The sequence below is a fragment of the Vulpes vulpes genome, chromosome 2, assembly GCF_048418805.1.
Source record: "Vulpes vulpes isolate BD-2025 chromosome 2, VulVul3, whole genome shotgun sequence".
NCBI lineage: Eukaryota > Metazoa > Chordata > Mammalia > Carnivora > Canidae > Vulpes > Vulpes vulpes.
Genome location: NC_132781.1, coordinates 46,519,522 through 46,541,392, shown reverse-complemented (window position 1 = coordinate 46,541,392; position 21,871 = coordinate 46,519,522). Strand labels below are relative to the sequence as shown.

General features: G+C 57.9%; 1 protein-coding gene across 4 annotated transcripts; it reads left to right on the top strand.

The window, feature by feature from the left end:
• Positions 1–305: 305 nt before the first annotated feature.
• On the top strand, positions 306–20,527 carry CLUH (clustered mitochondria homolog). Of its 4 annotated transcripts, none has more exons than XM_026016073.2 (26): positions 306–574; positions 7,545–7,747; positions 7,900–8,071; positions 9,441–9,584; positions 9,751–9,875; positions 9,976–10,130; positions 10,211–10,336; positions 10,624–10,771; positions 10,995–11,087; positions 11,859–12,553; positions 13,003–13,226; positions 13,410–13,514; positions 13,650–13,750; positions 14,627–14,779; positions 14,869–14,931; positions 15,043–15,287; positions 15,518–15,602; positions 15,773–15,926; positions 16,007–16,146; positions 16,887–16,967; positions 17,052–17,177; positions 17,257–17,378; positions 17,653–17,746; positions 17,836–17,970; positions 18,050–18,123; positions 19,091–20,527. In XM_026016073.2, the coding sequence occupies exons 1-26, from the start codon at positions 475–477 to the stop codon at positions 19,272–19,274; spliced, it is 4,047 nt and encodes a 1,348-aa protein (XP_025871858.1). In that variant the 5' UTR covers positions 306–474; the 3' UTR covers positions 19,275–20,527. The 4 variants fall into 4 exon arrangements, with proteins under 4 accessions (XP_025871858.1, XP_025871859.1, XP_072604055.1 ...); XM_026016074.2 differs by having other exon boundaries at positions 338–574; positions 13,413–13,514; XM_072747954.1 differs by lacking the exon at positions 306–574 and adding an exon at positions 3,844–4,642.
• Positions 20,528–21,871: the final 1,344 nt, after the last annotated feature.

Below are 21,871 nucleotides of genomic sequence, written 5' to 3'. Positions count from 1 at the left end.
CGCAGATTAGAGACCGCGCGGTCGCTTGGCAGCTTTGCAATAGGAAGCAGAGGGCCATTGGGGGAGGGGACGGTGAGCAATGGCAGTCCTAGAAGAGTCTCCACCCAAGGTCAGGGCGCCCGCGGGACAGGCTAAGAACGGCAAGGACGTCTCTCGGCAGCCCCGCCCCTCGAGGGGGCCAGAAGCCTCTCTGTACCCAGAGTCACAGTGCGTTCCCTTTAAGGCGTTCGGGAAAGTCACCGCCTTGGTGGACGGCCAACGAGCGCGGTGCGTTTTGTCCCTCGCAGGCTTCCGTGGGCCGGGCCGGGCGTGTGGGCGGGGCAGGGGAAGCGGCGGCGGGGTCAAAGGTTACAGCGCGCACCACGTGGGCCGGTGACTCCGTCCTTCCCGCAGCGGCCGCGGCGCGCAGGGCACTTGGGTTAGTGGCGCGGCGGGCGGCGCGGACAGCCGAGCCGGACGCCCGCTCCCGCCGCCATGGTCATCAAAACGGATGAGTTGCCGGCGGCCGCCCCTGCCGACGGCGCCCGGGAGCCCAGTTCGCAGGCCGGTGGCAAGGGGCGGCCGGGCGCGGCCGGTGAGCAGGGCCGGGGCCAGTGGTCAGCCGGGCGGGGAGACTGGACCGGGCCGAGCGGGCGGGTGGGTTCGGGTTTTGCGGGGACCGCCGCCTTCCCTCCGCGCCGGTCCAGGTTGCATCACACCGGGCCGCCCCCGCCCTGAAGGTCACCTTCACTGTCGCCCCCCGCTGCGGCCTGAGGTTCGCACGTGAGGTCCCGGGGAGGACAGCGGCAGGGGGTACACGTGTGCGCACACGCGGTTTCGGGGTGCGCCGCCGCGGCAGACTGCTGGAATCCGTGGCCCCACCCCCTCCGCGCGCGGGCAGGGGGGACCCTCTGCGCTGTGGGCACTGACACTTGCTCGGGTCTGGCACCCTTCGCGTCAGGATCTCAGGCATTGCCGGTGTACAGGGCTGCAGCCCTGCGAGTGAGGCTCAACCTGGGACTTGCGAGGCATAGTCTGTGGGAACAGTGCGAGCTGGGGGGTGGGGGGCTTGTATTGTGCGGGGGCTTCTCTGGGTCATTCCCAGAGGCAGTGCTTTAGCCCGAGGTGTTCAGGTTCTCATCTCCTTCTTGTTAGGTATTGGCCTGATCTGCAGACCCGGGGTCTGCCTGCGTGTGGGGGCAAAGCCAAACTCCTTGGCAGAAGTAGGTGTTTGTGCCAGAACTTGATCATTAACCCGCCTTATTGCGAAAAGTGGATCAGCCCAGGGTTGCTGTTTTTGAGGCAAAGGTCACCAGTGTGGAGTGGAGCTCCCAGCTCTCCCCCATGGGGGCTTTGTGGGAGTGGCTGCAGCTTTTCTCTGGTGGGGCCTGCTTCATCCGTTTCTCCTGGGCTGCCTGTGCTCCTTCCATCATGTCTTCGGTTCCAGCCTCGAGGCTGAAAGCCCTTTCCCAGCACCTCAGTTGTCATCTCCAGATTATCCTCAGGGCCCCAGGCCTGGGCTGTGGTCCCTCTCTGCCCTGGTTGGTGGTGGGAGTGCTGAACTACCTCTGTCGTCCACTGTCCCCCCTTGCTCCTCTCAGGAAGGACTTGTCTTCATCTCTCTTGCCAGCTTTAGTGAGTCAGAATGGGAACAGTGTTTAGGAGGCTCTCTGACCCTGTCACAGCAGAGTTACCTTGTGTTGGGGTTAGGTACTGGGGCAGCTTTGCTGATTGCCTGGATAAGGCCAGGGTTTGGGCAGAACAACAGATGCTGATGACTCCCAACCTGCCAGGCTTTACCCTGATGTGTTTCTGAATCAGTGGGGCGGGCTAGATAAGAGGAGGTCCACGCTGGCTGATTTCCCTTCTAGCAAAGAGACCTGAAGAGATAAAGTGACTTGCCCAAGGTCACACAGTGCTTTAGCTGCTGGGGCATTTGGATTTCTAGCTTGTGGCTAGCATGCCAAGGCTTCCCCTACCTATCCCAGAGGAAAGTGGGAGAGGCGTGTTGGTCAGGATTTATATTGAGAATATGGGGACTGAGGAGGGGAGGGTCTGTTGGAGTGTTTCACCGCGGGCTTGGGTAAAGCCCTGTCTCCGCTGTGTGCTGAGAGGTTCTTTCCGTGGCACCCTGGGTCAGGGGAAGGGCACAGTTGTTCATTTTTAGGAAACTGGGAGCATGCTAGCAGGTGGGACATTGGCTCCTTATGTCTCTGGAGTGCTAATATAGACAGCTAGGCTTTATTATAGCCAGCCTGAAGCTATTCAGAGGAGGGTGGCCTTAATGGAGACCCCTGAATAGGCTCCTGATCCTTAGGAGCTCTGGAAGGCTCTCTACTCTTTGAGGAGGTAATCAAGGCCTTTTAGGGTGGGGGGCAAGGGTCAGTTACCTTCTTGGGAATAAAGCTGCTTTCAGGGGTTAAGAGAACGGGCAGGTTTTTCAAGTCCACAGTGGTGTGTCAAGTTCCTTCTGCCTAGGGGAGGGCTCCTTGGAGTTGAGGCCCAGAGCAGGAAAGGGGGCTGGCAGGTTGGGGAGGAGCTCGAGGGCTTAGGGGAGCTCCCTCACAGAATCCTAAAGGTCTTAATATGAGGAGGTCTGAGTATACCAGCTTGAGGATCACTGGATTATCTCCAGACCTTGCAGACCTGCCTCTGGCCTGGGGGGACAGTAAGGAGACAGATGCCTATATCTGTAGGGTCTCCCATAGGCTCTCATAGGCTGCCCGCCTCTACCCCTTTCCCTTGAAGCCCTGCGTTCCTGGGAGGAGTGATGTGTCTTTTGGGACCTTACTTCCTGCTGGAGCCTCACCTACTGAGGCCTTGATTGGGGCGGGGCCTGGCCCTGGCACAGTCTACTGAATGAGGCCATGCCAGGCTGGGGAAGACACAGAGGCCACTTGGGATATCCTAAGTTTCTTTTCTAACTCCTCCTTTCTGCTGCCCGTGGGTTCTCTGTGCTCCCAGGCCAGGGCGGATACACTTTATCTGCTCATTCTGATCCAGCCAGTGAAGACTGGAGGTGTGTATATGCAGTGTGCAGTTTGGGCAACCCCTCCCCATTCCTGCAGAGGACTACTTTTTTCCCCTTCACTAAAGCCCAGATCCTTAGGAGTGCCCCCTGGTGTAGAGGGTTGGGAGGGTGCTATAATTGGAGATAGATCTGCCTCCTGGCCTGAGGCCTGGAGGAGGAAGAGGTACTGTGTACCTGGTGGGTCCTGCAGCCTGGGGCAATGGCACTCAGAGGCATGGGTTTGGACACCTGACAGACCTGGTTTTTTTTCTTGACCTGGCTTGGCCGCCTGTTGCCTCTGGATCCTGGGGCAGCTTGCTTACTGGCCTCTGGGGCCTCAGTTTCCCAGAGGAAAGTGAGATGGGCCAGTTGAGCAGATTGAGGGACGTGCTGTGGGGTGGGCCTAGAGTGAGCACAGGCTTTCTGAGAACTGGAATGGATGTGGTGGGTGCTGCTGCTCTGCCCCCCCCTTTTTCCAGGGGGTAAGGCTGTGTGGAGGAAAGAGCAGAATAAGAGAAGTGCAGAATAAGGAAGGGTCTAGCCCTTACCTTCCCGTCACGTGTGTAGACTGGAACCCTGGGGGGGCTGTGGAGAGGCCGAGGGTCCGCCTGGAGCAGGACTGGACTGGAGGGGAGGGGTCTTGGAGTGCGCTGCTCCCCGCCCCCACTCTGGTTTGTATGGATGCCGGAGCAGAGCAGGCTGATCCCTGGCAACAAGTCAGAGGCCCTGGGAAGGCACCCTGGCGAGGCCGGGCATGTTCCTTCTCCACAGCCCAATGGCCTTCGGCCTCTTGCTGCCAGCTCTGTTTTCCCCGGGGGAGAGACTGGGTTTTCTCTTGGCAGCGCAGGGCCTGCTGGGAAGGGAAGACAGCCTGCCAGCTTCGTGGTGGAGCTGGAGGCCTGGGGCGGTTGTCCTCTGGGAGACTGAGGGCCCATCCCCCCTCCCACCAGAACCAGTGACTGTCAGGAGGAGGGGAGCCGCCAGGTCACCTGCAGGGGGCAGCACGAGCCGGAGGCCTCAGCCAGCCACATAACCCAGGAGGCAGGCAGGGTGCTCAGTGTCTGCAACTGGCCGCCTGGGGTGGCCAACTCATGGCCTGGGCCCGGGTCTGTGCCAGCTGTTGCTGGCAGCTGGCTGAAGCAGTCCTGCCCACCCACACTGGGGTTGGGGCTGAGGAGAGGACTCCCTTACTGGGCCTTGTCCCTGCCAGCCAGTCCCCAGGGGCCTTGATCCTGAGAGGCCCAAGTACTCCAAATGCTGGGTTCTCCTGCCTCCCTAATGGCTTTGGCAGCAGTGACCCCCCTTTTGGTGGGCACAGGAAGGTGAGCCTGAGCGCTGGTAGCAGCTCCCCCAGAGGTCCTGGAGCCACTGGGGCCTCCTGGCCCACAGCTGTCCTTCTGGCCGACCTTGAGCAGGATGCAAGGCAGGGGGTGTGTGCCCTTCCCAGGGCTGCCCCAGCAGGCCTGGCCCCACTGAAACCCGAAGCCAGCTCCAGCCCTGGGCTGACCAGCTGCCTGGGGGCAAGGGTAGTCGCAGAGGCCGGAACAGGGGACTCAGGTGGCGCCGAGCCTGAGCCGGAGAGCTGGCTGCCTCACTGCCATGGCGGTCCCGAGACTCCAGAGTCCAGAAGAGCACAGCCTCCAACTGCACCAGGTGGGCTGTGGGGGCAGGGAGCCAGGTGGCCAGCCTCTTGTGGGGTGATCACTTGGCTTTAATCCAGTGGAAGGGAGACTTCAGGGTTCCTTAGAGGAAGGAGGAGGGGTAGAGCCACCATTCTGGGAGAGTGGAGGCCCCTGGGAACCAGGCACATTCCTTTGAAATCTGATAGGGGAGTGGGTACCCCCTGGGGCATATAACCTGGTGCCTAGGTACCTTCTGGGCAGGCTCCCCAGCCTGGGGAGAAGGGGTGGGAGCGGTGGCTACCCTTACCTTGTCTTCCCTGCCCTCCTTCCCATCCTTCCTCACCTAGGCTCAGGGAGCACAGGCTGTCCTTCTGAGTCCGGGTTTCTGACTTCTCACCTTTGGGATTTTAGACCGCAAAGCTGCTACCTCAAAGCGGATGTGTGGGAGAGCTTCTTGCATACCCCCTCATCCCAGGGGCCTTCCAACAGCAAAGCCTTTCTCAAGGACCCAGTTAGGGGAAGTGCCTCCTCATATCTGCCATTCCTCTTGCTGCCTTTTGGAAGCTAACCAAGCACCACCCCTCTCCCCACCCTCCTGCCTGCTTTGTCATAAAGTCAGCCAAGTTTTCCCTTTGAGGTGGCTGCTTACTTTAGGGGCTTGGAGTCGGACTGCTGGGGCTGTGGGCTCACTAGAGAGAGGTCCTTGTGTGTCCTTATGGTTCTCAGGAGTTTCACCTCAGGTTTGGAGAAGTGTGCTGGGACAAAGATGGGGGTAATAACAGTCCTTGAAGACCCACAGTGGCCAAGATTGGGGGCAGTGTGTTGGCATGGTGGTATGGGCTCTTGATGGGGAATTTAGGGTCCACTCTTGACCTTGGACATGGTTTTGAATTTTTCTGGGTGTCACACATCCTTATTTGAGGAGGAGAAAGGGGAACTATTTGAGCTCCTGATGGTCCTATTTATCACTAAGCTGAAGGGACATAGGGGAGAGGGAATGGCTTCTCTGCGCACCACCCCACCTCACATGCTCTTCTCTGCTGGGCTTATCTCCTTTCCTGAGGCCCCTGGCTCCACATTTCTGGTGGGTCTGGGGAAAATGCATCTCACTCCTAACAGTAGGGAACAGGAGGTGGGGTGTGGAGCAGAGCTGGGTGAGCTGACCTGTCTGGAGCTCACAGACAAGCAAGAAGCCAGTTTGGCTGTCAAACAGACCCTGGGTGGAAAGGCCTGTGGGCCAAATGGATATCCAGGCAGGCCTATGTTTTGCTGGAGTGGCTGTGAGGAGGTCCTTGCTCTCCAGGGCAGTGAGGGGGGCTCTCCTTTGTTTCCCGTTAGTGCCTGGGTAGCAAGGGAAGGTTTTGTCACCTACTTTCTTCTCTTTCCCCAAAGCATCTAAAATGGGTCCTGTCTACAAATATTAGACTTAACTCCACATTTGCAGTAATTAATTCAGTGCCTTTCTGTTGAGTGCAGGACAGATAGAAGGAAGAAGATGGCTGGCTGCCCCAGCCCCCCAGAATGACGTAGAACAGTGCCCTGGGAGGTGGTCGCCATATTCCTGGGGGCAGTGAGGAGGCAATAATTCTGTTGGCAGGCGTCATTTGGGGAGGCTTTATTTATTATTTTTTTAAAATTTTATTTATTTATTCATTCATGAGAGATAGAGAGAGGCAGAGACACAGGCAGAGGGAGAAGCAGGCTCCATGCAAGGAGCCTGACGTGGGACTCAATCCCAGGTCTCCAGGATCACACCCTGGGCTGAAGGCAGTGCTAAACTGCTAAGCCACCCAGGCTGCCCTGGGGAGGCTTTAGAGTAGGAGGTTTAGGGGCACCTGGGTGGCTCAGTTAAGCATCCATTTCAGCTCAGGTCATGATCTCAGGGTCATGAGGTAGAGCCCCAAGTTGGGCTCCAAGCACTGAGATTCTCTCTTCCTCTCCCTCTCCCCCTCCCTTCCCTGCACCCAAAAGAAAGAAAAAGAGAGAAAGGGATTTGTTTCACTTGGGCCTTGACGGGTGAGTAGGAGTTTGCCTGCTATAGTAGTGTATTGAAGGCAGCAAAAACTGCAAAAGCACAGAGGTGGAAGGGAAGATGTGGAGCCTGTTGTCAGCCTTCCTAGTAGTTTGGTGTATTTGAGACATTGACAAGGAAACCTGGCAGGAGCTGAGATGTACTTCAGGCTGCTGCCTGAGAGAGTAGACCTATGAAGTTTGGATCTGTGAGCAGTGGGTTGTAAGTGATGCTCTTGAAGTAGGGAGAATGGCCTTCCCTTGGCCGTGGCTGCAGGGGCTGGGTCACTGGGTGAGGGGAGGGCATTTACACAGCAGAGGCCAGCTTGTGGAGGAAGGTGCATTCCATGTCAGGAAGATGAAACTTGGGTGATGCTTGAGGGATGGCCACATGGTGAAAAGTTTGAGCAAGGCCTGGATTTGCCAGGCAAGCTGCATGGCAGGAGGGCGCTTGTAGTCCTGGGAGATGAGGAGAGGCTGGGGCTGCCGGGACAGCGCAGCCTGGGCTGCTGGAGGGGGCAGACCTGGAGAGCCAGGAACAAGGGAAGGGTGAAGAAAGGGAGCAGTGGCGGGTGCTCCTCAGAAGTCACACACCCTGAGGCCAGAGAAGGTGGTTAGGTTTGGCCCTTAGGGTGTCATTGGTGACTCGGGGGAGGGATTTGGGTGGTGTGCTCACATGGAAGCCAGACTAGAAGACTGAGGAGCAGATGAGAGGGGAAGCCCTGAATATGGAGGGAGAAGGCAGTGGTCTGCCGGTGGCCAGGGTGGAGAGAGGTTGTGTGTCCAGTGTGAATGGGACTGTGAGGTCTACGGCAGGCCCGAATCTCGGGAGGAAACACAGATGCCATTCTCGGGCATGTGTCCACACAGGCTGGGGAGGCAGATGGCCCCACTTGCCTCAGCTGCTTTCTTGTTACCTGCAGAGCTGCCACCAGTCATGCTACTGAACGGGGACTGTGCAGAGAGCCTCAAGAAGGAGGAGAGGGCTGCCGACGTGCCCCGGGAAAACGGTCTGGATGAGGCCGAGCCAGGAGAGGAGACAACCGGACAGGAAGTCATTGTCATCCAGGACACAGGCTTTTCTGTGAAGATCCTGGCACCTGGAATTGAGCCCTTCTCCTTACAGGTGAGATGGAGGAGGCATGCTGGGGACCAGAGCCTGAGCCCTTTAGGAAGGACAAGGCTGGAAGGCCACGCTCGGCCATCACTTGTCCTAGCCTCATACTGTAGGGAAGGCAGTATGTCCTCACAGAGGTGGTTGGGGCCTTTCCCTGGTAGGTGTCCCCCCAGGAGATGGTACAGGAGATCCACCAGGTCCTCATGGACCGTGAAGACACCTGTCACCGCACCTGCTTCTCATTGCACCTGGATGGCAACATGCTGGACCATTTCTCAGAGCTGCGCAGTGTCGAGGGGCTGCAGGAGGGCTCAGTGCTACGCGTGGTAGAAGGTTTGTCCGGAAGTTGGGCAGCCTGCCAAGGGAGGGCACGCAGAGGTGGGGCCACATGGCACTCCACCCATCCTGACTGGTATCTCCGTGTCACAGATGAGTGTGTGGAGGCTCAGAGTAGTACATAACTTGTGAAGGCAGGATTGGAGCTCAGGCCTGCTCCTCAGGCCTGCCCATGAATACCCTCCAACATTACAGGTTAAATATCAGAGTAGTGATTTTTTTTTTTTTTTAAGATTTTATTTATTGAGAGTGACAGAGCGCGAGCGAATGTGTGAAGGGGGCAAGAGACAGAGGGAGAGGGAGGAGCAGACTCCCCACTGAGCAGGGAGCCTGATGTGGGGCTCAATCTCAGGACCCCAGGATCATGACCTGAACTGAAGGGAGATGCTTCACCAACTGAGCTACACAGGTACCTGAGTCATGATTAAAAATATATATATACCAACTGGGGTGCCTGGGTGTCTTAGTCGGTTAAGTATCTGACTCGATTTGAGCTCAGGTCATGATCTCAAGGTCGTGAGATTGAGCCCTGCGTCAGACTCCTCTCTGGATGGGAAGCCTGCTTAAGATTCTCTCTCCTTCCCTTCCGGCCTACTCGCATTCTCTCTCTAAAACAAAAACAAAAAATGGTACCAACTAAGGGCTTGAAATTAGCCCAGTTTTATAGAGAAAAAAGTTAACTCTCATAAGGAAGCTAAAGTTTCACAGCTCTCAAGTAGAGAAGTCATGCCCAGTGTGGAGCAGTGGGCTGGTGTGGGAGACTGGTTTGGTTATGAAATGAAAGCTCCTGTGAATTTGGGTCCCCAGGGGAGAAAGAGCCCAGTGGTTCCAGGCAGTATGAGCTTGTTAAGAGCAAATATGGAAGGTGTGTAACCCAGGTGTGCCCAAACTTAATGATGAAATCTCTCTTCTCCCCCCAAAGAGCCCTCATTAAAACTGAATGAAGCATGTGTTGGGGGGCAGTGTTGTAGATAGGGGTACATCCTTGGGCCATCCCTGAGCGAAGGCTGCCCCAGGAGAACAGGACTGAGGTTATAGTGTGGGGACTTTGTGGCTCTGCAGGCCTGCCCATCCGGGATACTTATGAATGAGAGTGGGAGCTTTTGTGGGCGCCCAGAGGCATTTTTTGTGCCCTTTGGCAGGAGGGTCTTTGCAAACAAGGATACTTGCCTAACAGAAGGTGGGGGTGTGTGTGTTGAATCCAGAACTCTGGCTTCTGTGCTCAGGATGGAATTTGTAAGTGGAGGCCTGAAATGTGAAAATCGGGTTCACCATGGTAGCACCATGGGACACTTGTCCATGCTAGATAGGTTGTTGCAGCAGGGAGTGGGCCCTGCTAACACTCTGCCCCTCACCCTCCCGACAGAACCATACACAGTACGTGAGGCCCGCATCCACGTGCGCCACGTCCGAGACCTGCTCAAGAGCCTGGACCCATCTGATGCCTTCAACGGGGTTGATTGCAACTCTTTGTCCTTCTTGAGCGTCTTCACTGACGGCGACCTGGGAGGTGCGGGAGGCATTGGGACTGGAGCTTGGGCAGAGGGGCCAGGGGCCAGGGAAGGGGCCAGGGACCAGGCCTTCCCACCATGAGGGGGCAGGGCTGGAGTCATCCACACTGGCATTGGTTTGTCCTGGGGTGGCCCTGTGCTGACCACCGGCCTCGGGTCCCTCAGACAGCGGGAAGCGGAAGAAGGGCTTGGAGATGGACCCCATTGACTGCACACCACCTGAGTACATCCTCCCTGGGAGCCGGGAGCGGCCGTTGTGTCCCCTGCAGCCCCAGAACCGTGACTGGAAGGTAGTACTCCGGAGCAGAGCCAGGGGGCAGGTCTCTGGCGGGGCAGGGGGCTCCCCCACCTAGAGGCCCGGCCCCCACTCACACTTGGCTATTCCTGCAGCCCCTGCAGTGCCTGAAAGTGCTCACCATGAGCGGCTGGAACCCACCCCCCGGGAACCGTAAGATGCATGGGGATCTCATGTACCTGTTTGTGATCACAGCTGAGGACCGGCAAGTCAGCATCACGGCATCCACGCGGGGCTTTTATCTGAACCAGTAAGTCCCTGTGTGAGCCCATTTCAGGTCTTTAGGCCGCTACTTGGGTGCCCTGTGCCGTGACCACCCTCTCCCCTCAGGTCCACAGCGTATCACTTCAATCCCAAGCCTGCCAGCCCTCGCTTCCTTAGCCATTCCCTGGTGGAGCTGCTCAACCAGATCAGCCCAACCTTCAAAAAAAACTTTGCTGTGCTACAGAAGAAAAGGTAGAGCCTTTGCAACATCTCCACCCCTTGTCTCACGTCCCACAAGAGGGTGGGTGAACCTGCCAGCCTGAACTTCGTCACGTCTGCCCTAAGAAGCCATGCCTTCAGCCCTCAGCACCCCAGAGCCTCCCTTTAGGGCAGTCCTAGAAGACGTGCCCATTTGCTTCTGCTCGCCTCTCCAGGGTCTCGGTGGGAAGACACGAGAGCTGGTTGGTGCTTTAGGGCAGGGGCCAGGGCAGGGCTCTGAGCTTGGCAGTTTTCCCCATCTCCCCCTCTCGCTGCCACAGGGTCCAGCGCCACCCATTCGAGAGGATTGCCACCCCGTTCCAGGTGTACAGCTGGACAGCCCCCCAGGCGGAGCATGCCATGGACTGTGTGCGTGCGGAGGATGCCTACACCTCGAGGCTGGGCTATGAGGAGCACATTCCTGGACAGGTGCCTGCAGCCTGGCCCTGCCCTCCCTGGCACCTCTCTTGCCCTCCCTTGCTGGGTGCCGGGCTGGGATCTGTGCGCCTCCCTGGAAGCTTCATCTATTTATCTGTCTTGTTTACTTGGGAGCTTTGGAGGCTGTCCATAGGGAGGTAGAGGGAGGGATGGCCCAGAGCAGGTCTTGGGGCCATGGGCCAAGCTGGCATGCCTCTCCCTGGTCCCTTTGCAGACCCGGGACTGGAACGAGGAGCTGCAGACGACGAGGGAACTGCCCCGCAAGAACCTGCCTGAGAGGCTGCTTCGAGAAAGAGCTATATTCAAGGTGCCTATGGCTCTTTATGCCTGACTGGTAGCCCCAGGCATGCTTGCCTCCTGCCAACATTGCTGGCCACAGTACCCTGCGGGGCATCGGCACCTCTGGGCACACTATCTTAGCTCTGTTTTGTGACTCCTCTGAGACTTGGAGTCCTGGGGCTAGGTGGAGGGTGGGGGGACCTCCTCCATTGTGGACTGTGTGACAGGTTTCTTCCGGCTTCCCACCCACCACTGTCTGCCATTGGGACCTTGCCTGGGCACATGTGACGTTATTTAGAGAGTTGAGGGAAAAAAAACGCTTTCAAAAAGCTGTTTTTAATCTCCTTAGGCCTACTGCATAGAGATGATAATGGTAAAAATAAGATCTCACTGTTTTGAGTACTGATTTTGCCAGGGGCTGTGTCAGGTGTTTTATAGGCATTATCTCCTGTAATCTTTTGGACACCTTGTAAAGGTCGATACTTTTATCGTCACTGTTTTATAGACAGGGCAAACAGGTCTGAGAAGTGACCTGGCCAAGTTCACCTGGCACATTATAGGTGGATCCAAGACCCGCTCTGGTCCTTCCCCGCCTTGTTCATTACTGAATTCTGCTGTCTATCTGACCATAAGTTACATTTTTTCAAAACATGGGTTTCTTGCCTTTTTCCAAGTGTGAGGAAGCTGAGGTCAGCCCCCTGTGACCCGTGCTGTGTGTGGGTGAGCATGGCTGGGTGGGCCGAAAACGGGCTCTGGGGGACGGGGCCTCCCTCACTCTCCCCACCTTGGCTCCTTCCAGGTGCACAGCGACTTCACAGCTGCAGCCACACGGGGCGCCATGGCAGTCATCGATGGCAATGTGATGGCCATCAACCCCAGCGAGGAGACCAAGATGCAGATGTTCATCTGGAACAACATCTTCTTCAGCCTGGGCTTTGATGTTCGTGATCACTACAAGGACTTTGGTGGGGACGTGGCGGCATACGTGGCACCCACCAACGACCTGAATGGCGTGCGCACGTACAATGCGGTGGATGTGGAGGGGCTGTACACGCTGGGCACAGTGGTGGTGGATTACCGTGGCTACCGTGTCACGGCCCAGTCCATTATCCCGGGCATCCTGGAGCGGGACCAGGAGCAGAGTGTCATCTACGGCTCTATCGATTTTGGCAAGACAGTGATGTCACACCCTCGTTACCTGGAGCTGCTAGAACGCACCAGCCGGCCCCTCAAGATCCTGAGGCACCGGGTGCTCAATGACCGCGATGAGGAGGTGGAGCTCTGCTCCTCTGTGGAGTGCAAGGGCATCATCGGCAATGACGGGCGCCACTACATCCTTGACCTGCTGCGCACCTTCCCCCCTGATCTCAACTTCCTGCCCGTGCCTGGCGAGGGGCTGCCCGAGGAGTGCACCCGGGCTGGCTTCCCCCGCGCCCACCGGCACAAGCTCTGCTGTCTGCGCCAGGAGCTGGTGGATGCCTTTGTGGAGCACAGGTGAGGGTGAAGCTCTGGGGGGTGCCCAGCCAACAGGCGGCTCTGGGGCCTGATCCTCCATGGGGGAGGTTCTGGAAAGCAAGGAAGAATTGGCTTTGGCCACCGTTGTTACGGCCCCAGTCCACCAACCCCCACTGCAACATCAGGCTCTGCGGCGTGGTGGTCTGGACCAGTCTCCAGAGTGCTAGCAAGGTTCCTGTGGCTCTTGAGAGGCTGGCCTGGACAGAGCCCCGGCCTCTCCCCCACTAACACTACAAGGGTTCTCTTGGTTGGAAAGAGCTCAGTTTTTGCGGTGACCTGCTGCTGCCTGATGGAGTTGCTGGGGTGGGGCTGTCCCCATGCTGGCACAGGCCAGGAGTCTGGGGCCTGTCTCTGGTCCCTGCTGCTGGCAGGAAGCCTCCAGGCCAGTGAGGCTTCCAGACACTTCTTTCCTGTCTGCTGCATTTTAGGTACCTCCTCTTCATGAAGCTGGCTGCCCTACAGCTCATGCAGCAGAAGGCCAGCAGGATAGACAACCCCACCTCACTGGAAAATGGTGACTCCCCTTCTTCGGCATCTAAGCCTGAAGACCCTTCGGGACCCGAGGCAGGAAGTGAGGAGGAAGGTGGCAGTGCTAGTGGCCTGGCCAAGGTGAAGGAGCTAGCAGAGACCATCGCCTCTGACGACGGGACAGGTGGGGCTGCTGTGGATGTGGGGAGGGCGGAGCTCCAGTGCTGTCCCTGTAGCTGATGGCTTGACCTAGCCCAAGGGAGGCCGGCAGGTGTCCCCAAATAGAGCTGGGAGGTTTCAGGGTAGCGCAGCCCCACCCCCCTGATGGGGGAGGGGAGCTGCGTCCCAGCCTACCTTGTCTCCACAGCAGACCCTCGGAGCAGGGAGGTGATACGCAACGCATGCAAGGCAGTTGGCTCCATCAGCAGCACAGCCTTTGACGTTCGCTTCAACCCTGACATCTTCTCACCAGGCAAGTTTTGGGTTGGGGTGGACAGAAGACTGTGGGGGTCACCTTGGGGCCCTAGGTGCTGGCTGGTGCCCGCGTTGGTCTCACCCTGCCTCCTCTCCTCCTGCCTGGCTCAGGCCTCTGCTGTCCCTCCCACAGGGGTTCGCTTCCCAGAATCCTGCCAGGAGGAAGTTCGGGACCAGAAGCAGCTGCTAAAAGACGCAGCTGCCTTCCTGCTCTCCTGCCAGATCCCCGGCTTGGTGAGGGAGGTGCCACAGGGGTGGGGGGCTGCACAGGGTATGCTGTTAGAGGACCTGGTCCCTCGTCTGATTCTGGAAGCTTGTGGAACCTTCCCAGGAATAACTTGCTTAGACCTGCTGGTCTGTGAGGCAGGCAGGGCAGAGTGCTTGCCACCATGGTATAGATGGGGCTGCTGACCCAGACAGGCCAGGGAAGGCACCAGGCACAGAATCTGCTCCGCCCTGCCTTCCACACTTTGGATCTGGTCCTCTGAGCCCCTGTGTGATGGGACAGCTGATGGTGGGGGAAGGGGGACAGGGAGGCATCTGGGAAAAAGGTGGGGAAGGTCCTGTCTCCCTCTCACAAGCTCTACATGTAGACTCCTTGGAAGGTGGGGTGCTTGCTTGCCAGGCAGGTAGCCTTGTGATTGGGTCGCACATTTGTCTTGGATCTTTGAGTCAAGTATTCTGTGCCAGGTGCCCTGGCTTCCTGCTTGCCTGATCTCTCCAAGGCTTGGCACAAACCTCCAAGGCTTGGGCAAGCCGTGGCCCCCAGGTGGTCACCTCTGCTCTGTCCTGCATAGTAGGGGGTAGCGTGTGCTGCCTATTGGGCTCTGTCACTGGGGCTCCCTCATGCCTGCTTCCCAGTTGGGTGGGCCTGGCAGTCACAGGGTGACTGTAGTCCTTTTTCCTGTTGCTGGAGCAGAAGGGCTGGGGGACAGGTTCTCATGTCCTGCCTGTTGCTTTGTCTTATTCCTTTTTCCCAACTGGGAGCTGGGGTCTCAGTCCTTCTTTCCTTGGGGCCTCAAGATAGTATGAGCTCCCCGCGGAGAAGACTGGGTGGGAGGAGGTGGAGGGCCCAGGCTGGGGGGGTGCCTGACCTGCTGCAGCCCACAGGTGAAGGACTGCATAGACCATGCGGTGCTGCCCATGGATGGGGCTACACTGGCTGAGGTGATGCGCCAGCGTGGCATCAACATGCGCTACCTGGGCAAGGTGCTGGACATGGTTCTCCGGAGCCCAGCCCGAGACCAGCTGGACCACATCTATGTGAGTGATGCTTGGGGGGCAGGGTATGAGATGGGGGCTGGATGAAGGCCTGGGGCCTGGCCAAGACTCCCTTCTCTGAACCCTTGCAGAAAATTGGCATTGGAGAGCTCATCACCCGCTCTGCCAAGCACATCTTCAAGACCTACTTACAGGTACTGCCGTTCCCACCATGGCGGTGGCTGGGAGGGTGGAGGGGGGGTTGGGGAAGAGCCCCGGCTGGAGCCCGAGGGCCCTTGTGACGTGAGTCCAAACCTCCCTCACAGGGAGTGGAGCTCTCGGGCCTCTCGGCTGCCATCAGCCACTTTCTGAACTGCTTCTTGAGCTCCTACCCCAACCCCGTGGCCCACCTGCCCGCTGATGAGCTGATCTCCAAGAAGAGGAACAGGAGGAGGAGAAACCGGCCCCCAGGGGCAGCAGATAACACAGCCTGGGCCGTCATGACCCCCCAGGAGCTCTGGAAGAACATCTGCCAGGAGGCCAAGAACTATTTTGATTTCATCCTCGAGTGGTGCGTGAACAGCACGGCCGGGCCGAGGCGGTGCAGGGGCACCGGGCTTGCAGCACAAGGGCCCCTGGGGGACATAACCTGTGGGTGCAGGGTGCAGGCTAGGACAGGAGGGAGGTGAGGGAGTGAGATGGAGGCTCTCAGTGCGGGTCCTGGCTGGTGGGCACCCGGGCTTGGTGCTCAGATGGGGACGCAGCTGGGCTGCCCAGGCCCACATGCCGCTTCTCCCCCAGTGAGACTGTGGACCAGGCTGTGGAGACCTATGGCCTGCAGAAGATCACGCTACTGCGGGAAATCTCCCTGAAAACCGGAATCCAGGTGGGGATGACTCAGGGGGTCCCTCCTGTGCCCTTGCTCCTGCAGGGTTCACAGCCACTGGTGTTGGGTGGGAGGGTGGCCTTTTCTTGATGCGCGGTGGTAGTTCGGGAGGCACTGGCCATTTGAGCCGGGGTTGAGGCCACCTATGGATGTTGGGCTGTGTCCCCCAGATCCTGCTAAAGGAGTACAGCTTCGATAGCCGCCACAAACCTGCATTCACTGAGGAGGATGTGCTCAATATTTTCCCCGTGGTCAAGCATGTCAACCCAAAGGCCTCGGACGCCTTCCACTTCTTCCAGAGTGGGCAGGCCAAAGTACAGCAGGGTGCGTGACCAGGTGTGGCTGGGGGGAGGGGTGTCCCCTGGCCCAGCCCTGACCTTGCCACCCTTGGGGGTGCCCTGCAGGCTTCCTGAAGGAGGGCTGTGAGCTCATCAATGAGGCCCTGAACCTGTTTAACAACGTGTACGGAGCCATGCACGTGGAGATCTGCGCCTGCTTGCGCCTCCTTGCTCGTCTCCACTACATTATGGGTGACTACGCCGAGGTGGGCCTTGAGCACCCTCCGGGCTGTGTCAGCAGAGGCCTTGGCGCCTGGCCTGGCACTGGGGGATGGCAAGTGAGGGAGCTGGGGCTGTGTTCTCACCCCATTTCGCAGGAAGCGGGAGTCCAGGCCTGGGGAGCTGAACCCCATCTGTGGGGCCGAGGTTGCTGCTCTCCTTGGGGCCCCCTGGGAGGAACAGCCAGAGACCAGGGAGACCCTGGGGAGCTGCTCATTCTGCCTGGCTTTTCTTCCCCTGCTCTGCAACTCTGTAGTTACATTCTTGGGAGAGCTGCCCTGCTGTGGACACAGTCGGAGTGATGGCAGGGCCTCCCTCGCAGGCACATTGGGAAGGATAGATTCTCAGAGTCGGAGCTGCATGAAGCTGTTGGCAGCATCTCTAAGTGCTCCTTGGCCTTCTGGTGTTCACCTGCCTCCCTGGCCTGGGCCTTTGTCCGTGCTTCACGGGGCAAGTGCACCGTCTGCCTCTGCTCCTCAACCCTAGACTCTTGTTTGCGTGTGCCCTTTTTAGATCTGTATATATATATATTTGCACAGATTTTGTTAGGGGCAAAAGGCTCAAGACAAGCTATTTAAAAAGGCCTCGGAGTGGGGCATGGCCTTCCGTGCTCACCGTAAGTGAGTTTTGAACACTCCTTTGCTGATGAGGCTGAGTTGCTCAGGGGCCAGGCGGACTTGATGTGGGGAGGCACCCACCTGGGATGACACTTCCCCACCTCTCCCAGGCCCTGAGTAACCAACAGAAAGCCGTGCTGATGAGTGAGCGAGTGATGGGCATCGAGCACCCCAACACCATCCAGGAATATGTAAGTAGCCATGGGGGCACTGGGCCTTGGGGCCTGGGCCTGGGCCTGGGCCTGAAGTGGCTCCCCCAACCCCTGCCCCCACAGATGCACCTGGCCCTGTACTGCTTCGCCAGCAGCCAGCTGTCCACCGCACTGAGCCTGCTGTACCGCGCCCGCTACCTCACCCTCCTCGTGTTCGGGGAAGACCACCCCGAGATGGCCCTGCTGGACGTGAGTGCTGGGCAGGGGTGGCGGGGCAGCCTCATCCCGGGGAAGCGGGACTGACCCGGGGCCCTCCCGCTGCCCCCAGAACAACATTGGGCTGGTGCTGCATGGAGTGATGGAGTACGACCTGTCCCTGCGCTTCCTGGAGAATGCGCTGGCTGTCAGCACCAAGTACCATGGGCCCAGATCCCTCAAGGTGGCCCTCAGGTGAGGCCATGCCGGGCTAGGAGCAGGGGGTGCCCAGGGCCACAGCGACAAGGGCCTGGGAAGCACGGGGATTGAGGGTGGACATGGGATCCAGCCTTCTGTCTTCCAACTGAGTCCTGAGGAATTTTCTCTCAACTTCTTTTTCCGAGTCTTGGGTGGCTTGTTCCCCTTGGGTGGGTTCCAGAGCGGGATCTAGACCGTCTGTGCACACCCCCTCCCCCTCCCAGCCCCAGCCCATGCCTGTCCCTTCTGGGCCCCGCCCGCCTCCTTGCAGCCACCACCTTGTGGCCCGGGTGTATGAGAGCAAAGCCGAGTTCCGGTCAGCCCTGCAGCACGAGAAGGAAGGCTATACCGTCTACAAGACCCAGGTGGGCCTCGGCAGGGGCGGAGGCGGTGGCGCTGGGCCCGTGGGCCGTGGCCTCGCTGATCCTTCCTGCCTGTGCCGCCTCCCCCGTAGCTGGGCGAGGACCACGAGAAGACCAAGGAGAGCTCCGAGTACCTCAAGTGCCTGACCCAGCAGGCCGTGGCCCTGCAGCGCACCATGAACGAGATCTACCGCAATGGCTCCAGCGCCAACATCCCGCCCCTCAAGGTAGGTGTCCTCTTGCGTGGGCGCCGGCACCCCAGCCTCCCGGGAGGCCTGCTGGCTCATCTTCCCTGCCACTTCTCAGTTCACAGCTCCCAGCATGGCCAGTGTCCTGGAACAGCTCAATGTCATCAACGGCATCCTCTTCATTCCTCTCAGGTGAGGCCCTGTGCTCCACACCCACATGGAAATGGCCCTTAGTTTTTTGCTTTTTAAAATAAATAATTCACTGTTGTGGCTCAGAATTGAGCCAGTGGTAAGAAGTTTCCTGTGACTCCTACAGGAAATGCTCTGCATAGTTGAGCAAACACGTCTGTAATCTTTTTAGATTTTTTATTTTTTTATTTTTTTTATTCATTCATGAAAGAGAGAAAGAGAAAGAGGCAGGCAGAGACACAGGCAGAGAGAGAAGCAGGCCCCATGCCGGGAGCCCGACGTGGGACTTGATCCTGGGTCCCCAGGATCATGCCCCAGCCAAAGGCGCCAAACTGTTGAGCCAAACCTGGGATCCCCTGTAATCTTTTTTTTTTTCCCCTTTTATTAATTTGCACAAAATTGTAGCAGACCACGGATGTAGCTGTATTTTTTTCCCCACACTCACTGAACCTCAGCCATCTTCCCCTATCAATACATGAAGAGCAGTTTTACTTTTGCCCTGGTGTCCTGCTGCCTCAGTGGGGGCTGTGCCCCATGGCGGGACCCCGAGGGTTCTAGCATGGCTCTTGAAGACAGTGCCGCCTTCACTGGTTCTTTGGCCCTGCCTCCCTCCCAGCCATGGAAGGCATGGGCTCTGTCCCCTGGGGCCCAGGGTGCTGCCGGGATCCCTGCTGTGTGTCATTTGCTGGAGGAGCGACCACGCAGTGCTATGGGGTTGGAACTGGAAGTGGAGGCTGAGTGGGAGCCGGGCCTCAACTGGAGGCTGTCGAGTGTGCAGAGCTCTTCCAGCTTCAGGGCTTAGGAGCCTCTTGGCTCCGGGGAGGGAAGCGCTGGTTCCACATGCATCTCTCACCAGACAAAGAACAGAGCCTGATTTTGCCCCAGGATTAAATTTAAGTGAGGCCAGTAAGGCACCGGAGGGCCCGGGCTGACTCTGACACCTGCCCCTCACCCCTGTCTTTTCACTCAGCCAAAAAGACCTGGAGAATCTGAAAGCCGAGGTGGCACGGCGGCACCAGCTCCAGGAGGCCAGCAGCAGGGAGAAGGCTGAGGAGCCCATGGCCACCGAGCCCGAGCCAGCAGGGGCCCCGGAGGACGTGGCCTCCCAGCCCCAAGCTGCCAAGGACCCTTCCTCCCCCAGCTCACAGGGGTAGAGGGAGAGGCTCATGGACAGTCAGCCAGCTGCCCCGTTACCCAGTGACCCAGACTCCAGGAGAAGGGGGGCCTGCCCTACAGAGCGGGAGAGGAAGCCAGTCCCTCTTCTTCCATGTTTCCAACCCCAGCCCTACCCCCAGCGCCCTCCTGGGACCCTGGCCTGGCCTGCCTGCCCCTCAACCCCCCAAAGATGTTTTTGCACTGGTTCAATGAATATACGATGCAGAGGCCTAATTGAAGATACATGAATGGAGTGCGTGGGCGTGAGTCCCCAGCTGGGGGGCAGGTGTCCCCCTGGCCTCCCCATCTTCAAGCAGGTGTGTGCGAGTGTGTCCATGCCTGTGAGCGTCTCGATCCGTCCTTCCTGACTTGTACATAGCCCCACCTTGGTTCTGAGTGGATGACATGAAGAGATTTCTCAGGTCATTTGTATGTTTGACGTTATGGCTGCTGCTTTTGCTGCCACTGCCCCAGGGCCTGACTTGGCTTAAAGTCCAGGTTTGAAGCCAAAAAGAAGGGGAGCTTTCCTGTGTCCTGGGATGGGGAGTCACAGCTTTGTGGCAGGGCTGGAGGGTGGGGGTGCACTTTAGCTTCGTGGCGAGGTGACGGGGCTGGGGGCAGGGTAGGCAGTGCTGGCTCCCCAGACAGACACCCCGGGCCCCAGCAGGAGGCAGTTACTCCCCACTCCCTGCACGTCAGCTGGGGAGAGCCCTAGGGGCTCTGCTCTGAATGTATTCCTCCTTAAACTCGAGCTGCCTGACGCACAGTGGGGCTGGGGTAGATGGGAGGGACAAGGGCAGCCAGGCCTGAATCAGGGATCCTGCAGGGCACGGACTAGACGCAGGAGTGATGGTTGCTTGTTCATGGAGCCCAGCTCCCTACCTGGTCCTCATCGGGGGCTGGAGGGGGAGGGGACCCGTGGCCGGTGGTGGCTCCCATGAGCCCCAGCTACTCCCTCTCCTGCCCGCCCGTGCTGCTTCTCTGTGCCTGCTGTTGGAGCCCCGATGGGTCTGTGGGTCAGGGAGCTCGCCACCCCAGTGAGCTGGAGGGAGCTGTCCCTGGGCCGGGGCCTCTGCCTGGGGCTTTGCGGGGAGCTGCTGATGGGTATAGTCTGTCCAAATACCTTGTTTCAAAGGCAGTGGGTGTGAGCTAGCAAGCGGAGCCTCCCCACCGCTGATCAAGAACTTTTTCTTGTTTTTAAACCATCACGTCTTCATTTCACATTGGAATAAAGTGAGTTTTTGAAACCTGCTGCTCCAGCCTCTCCTGTGTGCTCTGTACCAGTCTCCTCCATCTGGGGGGAGGGCTGTTGCCACACATGGTACTAGTAGAAGAGTTTAAAACACACGAATGTGTACAAATTAGGTCAGATGGAAGACTGTCCTTAAAATATTGAAGGGGGTGGAGTCACAGGCGCCCAGCTAGAGTTTACCTGACTTCCAGTCACTAGACCTATGAGAATGGCTCCTTCGTAGAGCTTTGTGTGGTACAGGTTAGAGTGAAGGCGGATGGGAATGAGGGGTGGGGTAGGGTAGGGGCCCAGGGCCTGGACCTGCTGGCCCTAATAGGTGCCTGAACACCTGATTTTGAGCATCTGTGCTTGTCCCGTTGAGTCAGAACTGGGCAGCAACCCCTGGAAGACTAGGAGTGCTGAAATGGAGGGGTGTCAAGTTTGCTGTCCTAGGGGAAATTTTGGGTGAACTAGGCTCTCTGGAGACTCAATGAGATGGAGGAAAGGGTAACCCCGGAGGGGGCTTGAGGGGCAGGGCCTGTGAGGTGGGAAAGGTTCTGAGGGGAGCTGAGAAGGGAAGTCCCATAACTGGCAGCTGCTACTTGGCCATCCTTGAGCAGGTAAGGCCTCAGCAACATACTTGAATACCTTTCTGGGTACTTGGGGAGAGTTTTTTTTGTCTTTAACAAATTCTCTGGAAAGAAAAAATAATATTCCAACTTGTTACTTTTCCTGAGCCAACTGGAAAGAAGACATCCTTGACCTTGAAGTTGTTTTGTTTTTTAAGATTTATTCGTGAGACCCACAGAGAGGCAGAGACACAGGCAGAGGGAGAAGCAGGCTCCCTGTGGGGAGCCTGACGTGGGACTCCCATCCCAGGACTCAGGATCACGCCCTGAGCTGCAGGCAGACGCTCAACAGCTGAGCCTTGAAGTTTTCTAAGCCATGCTGTAGAATCCCCATTGATGCCTGATGCATGCACCCCGCCCCCACCACCACTTTCCTTGGCAGTTTCAAGGTTGTGTTCTGAACATGCCTTCCTATGGTCTTTGTCCTATGAACACCAGCAATGTGCTTCACAGCACTTGCAGAAGGGGGGCATTACCTGGTAAGGCTGAGAAATGCTCAGGTTTAATTACCATTGTATCCACCAGTCACCTAGAAGGCCCGTTTTCATGGTTGATCCGTTAAGGATATTAGTGTTGTCAGATACCTTCCAACAAGCCAAATGATAAGGGACTGTTGTTTAAAGGGAACAAAAGAAAAATAAATAAATAAATAAATAAAGGGAACAAAAGGTTCTAAGTGTGAAATCCACCCTTTTCCTCTTAGTTGACAAAATGCCATTTTTAAAATAAGGTGACT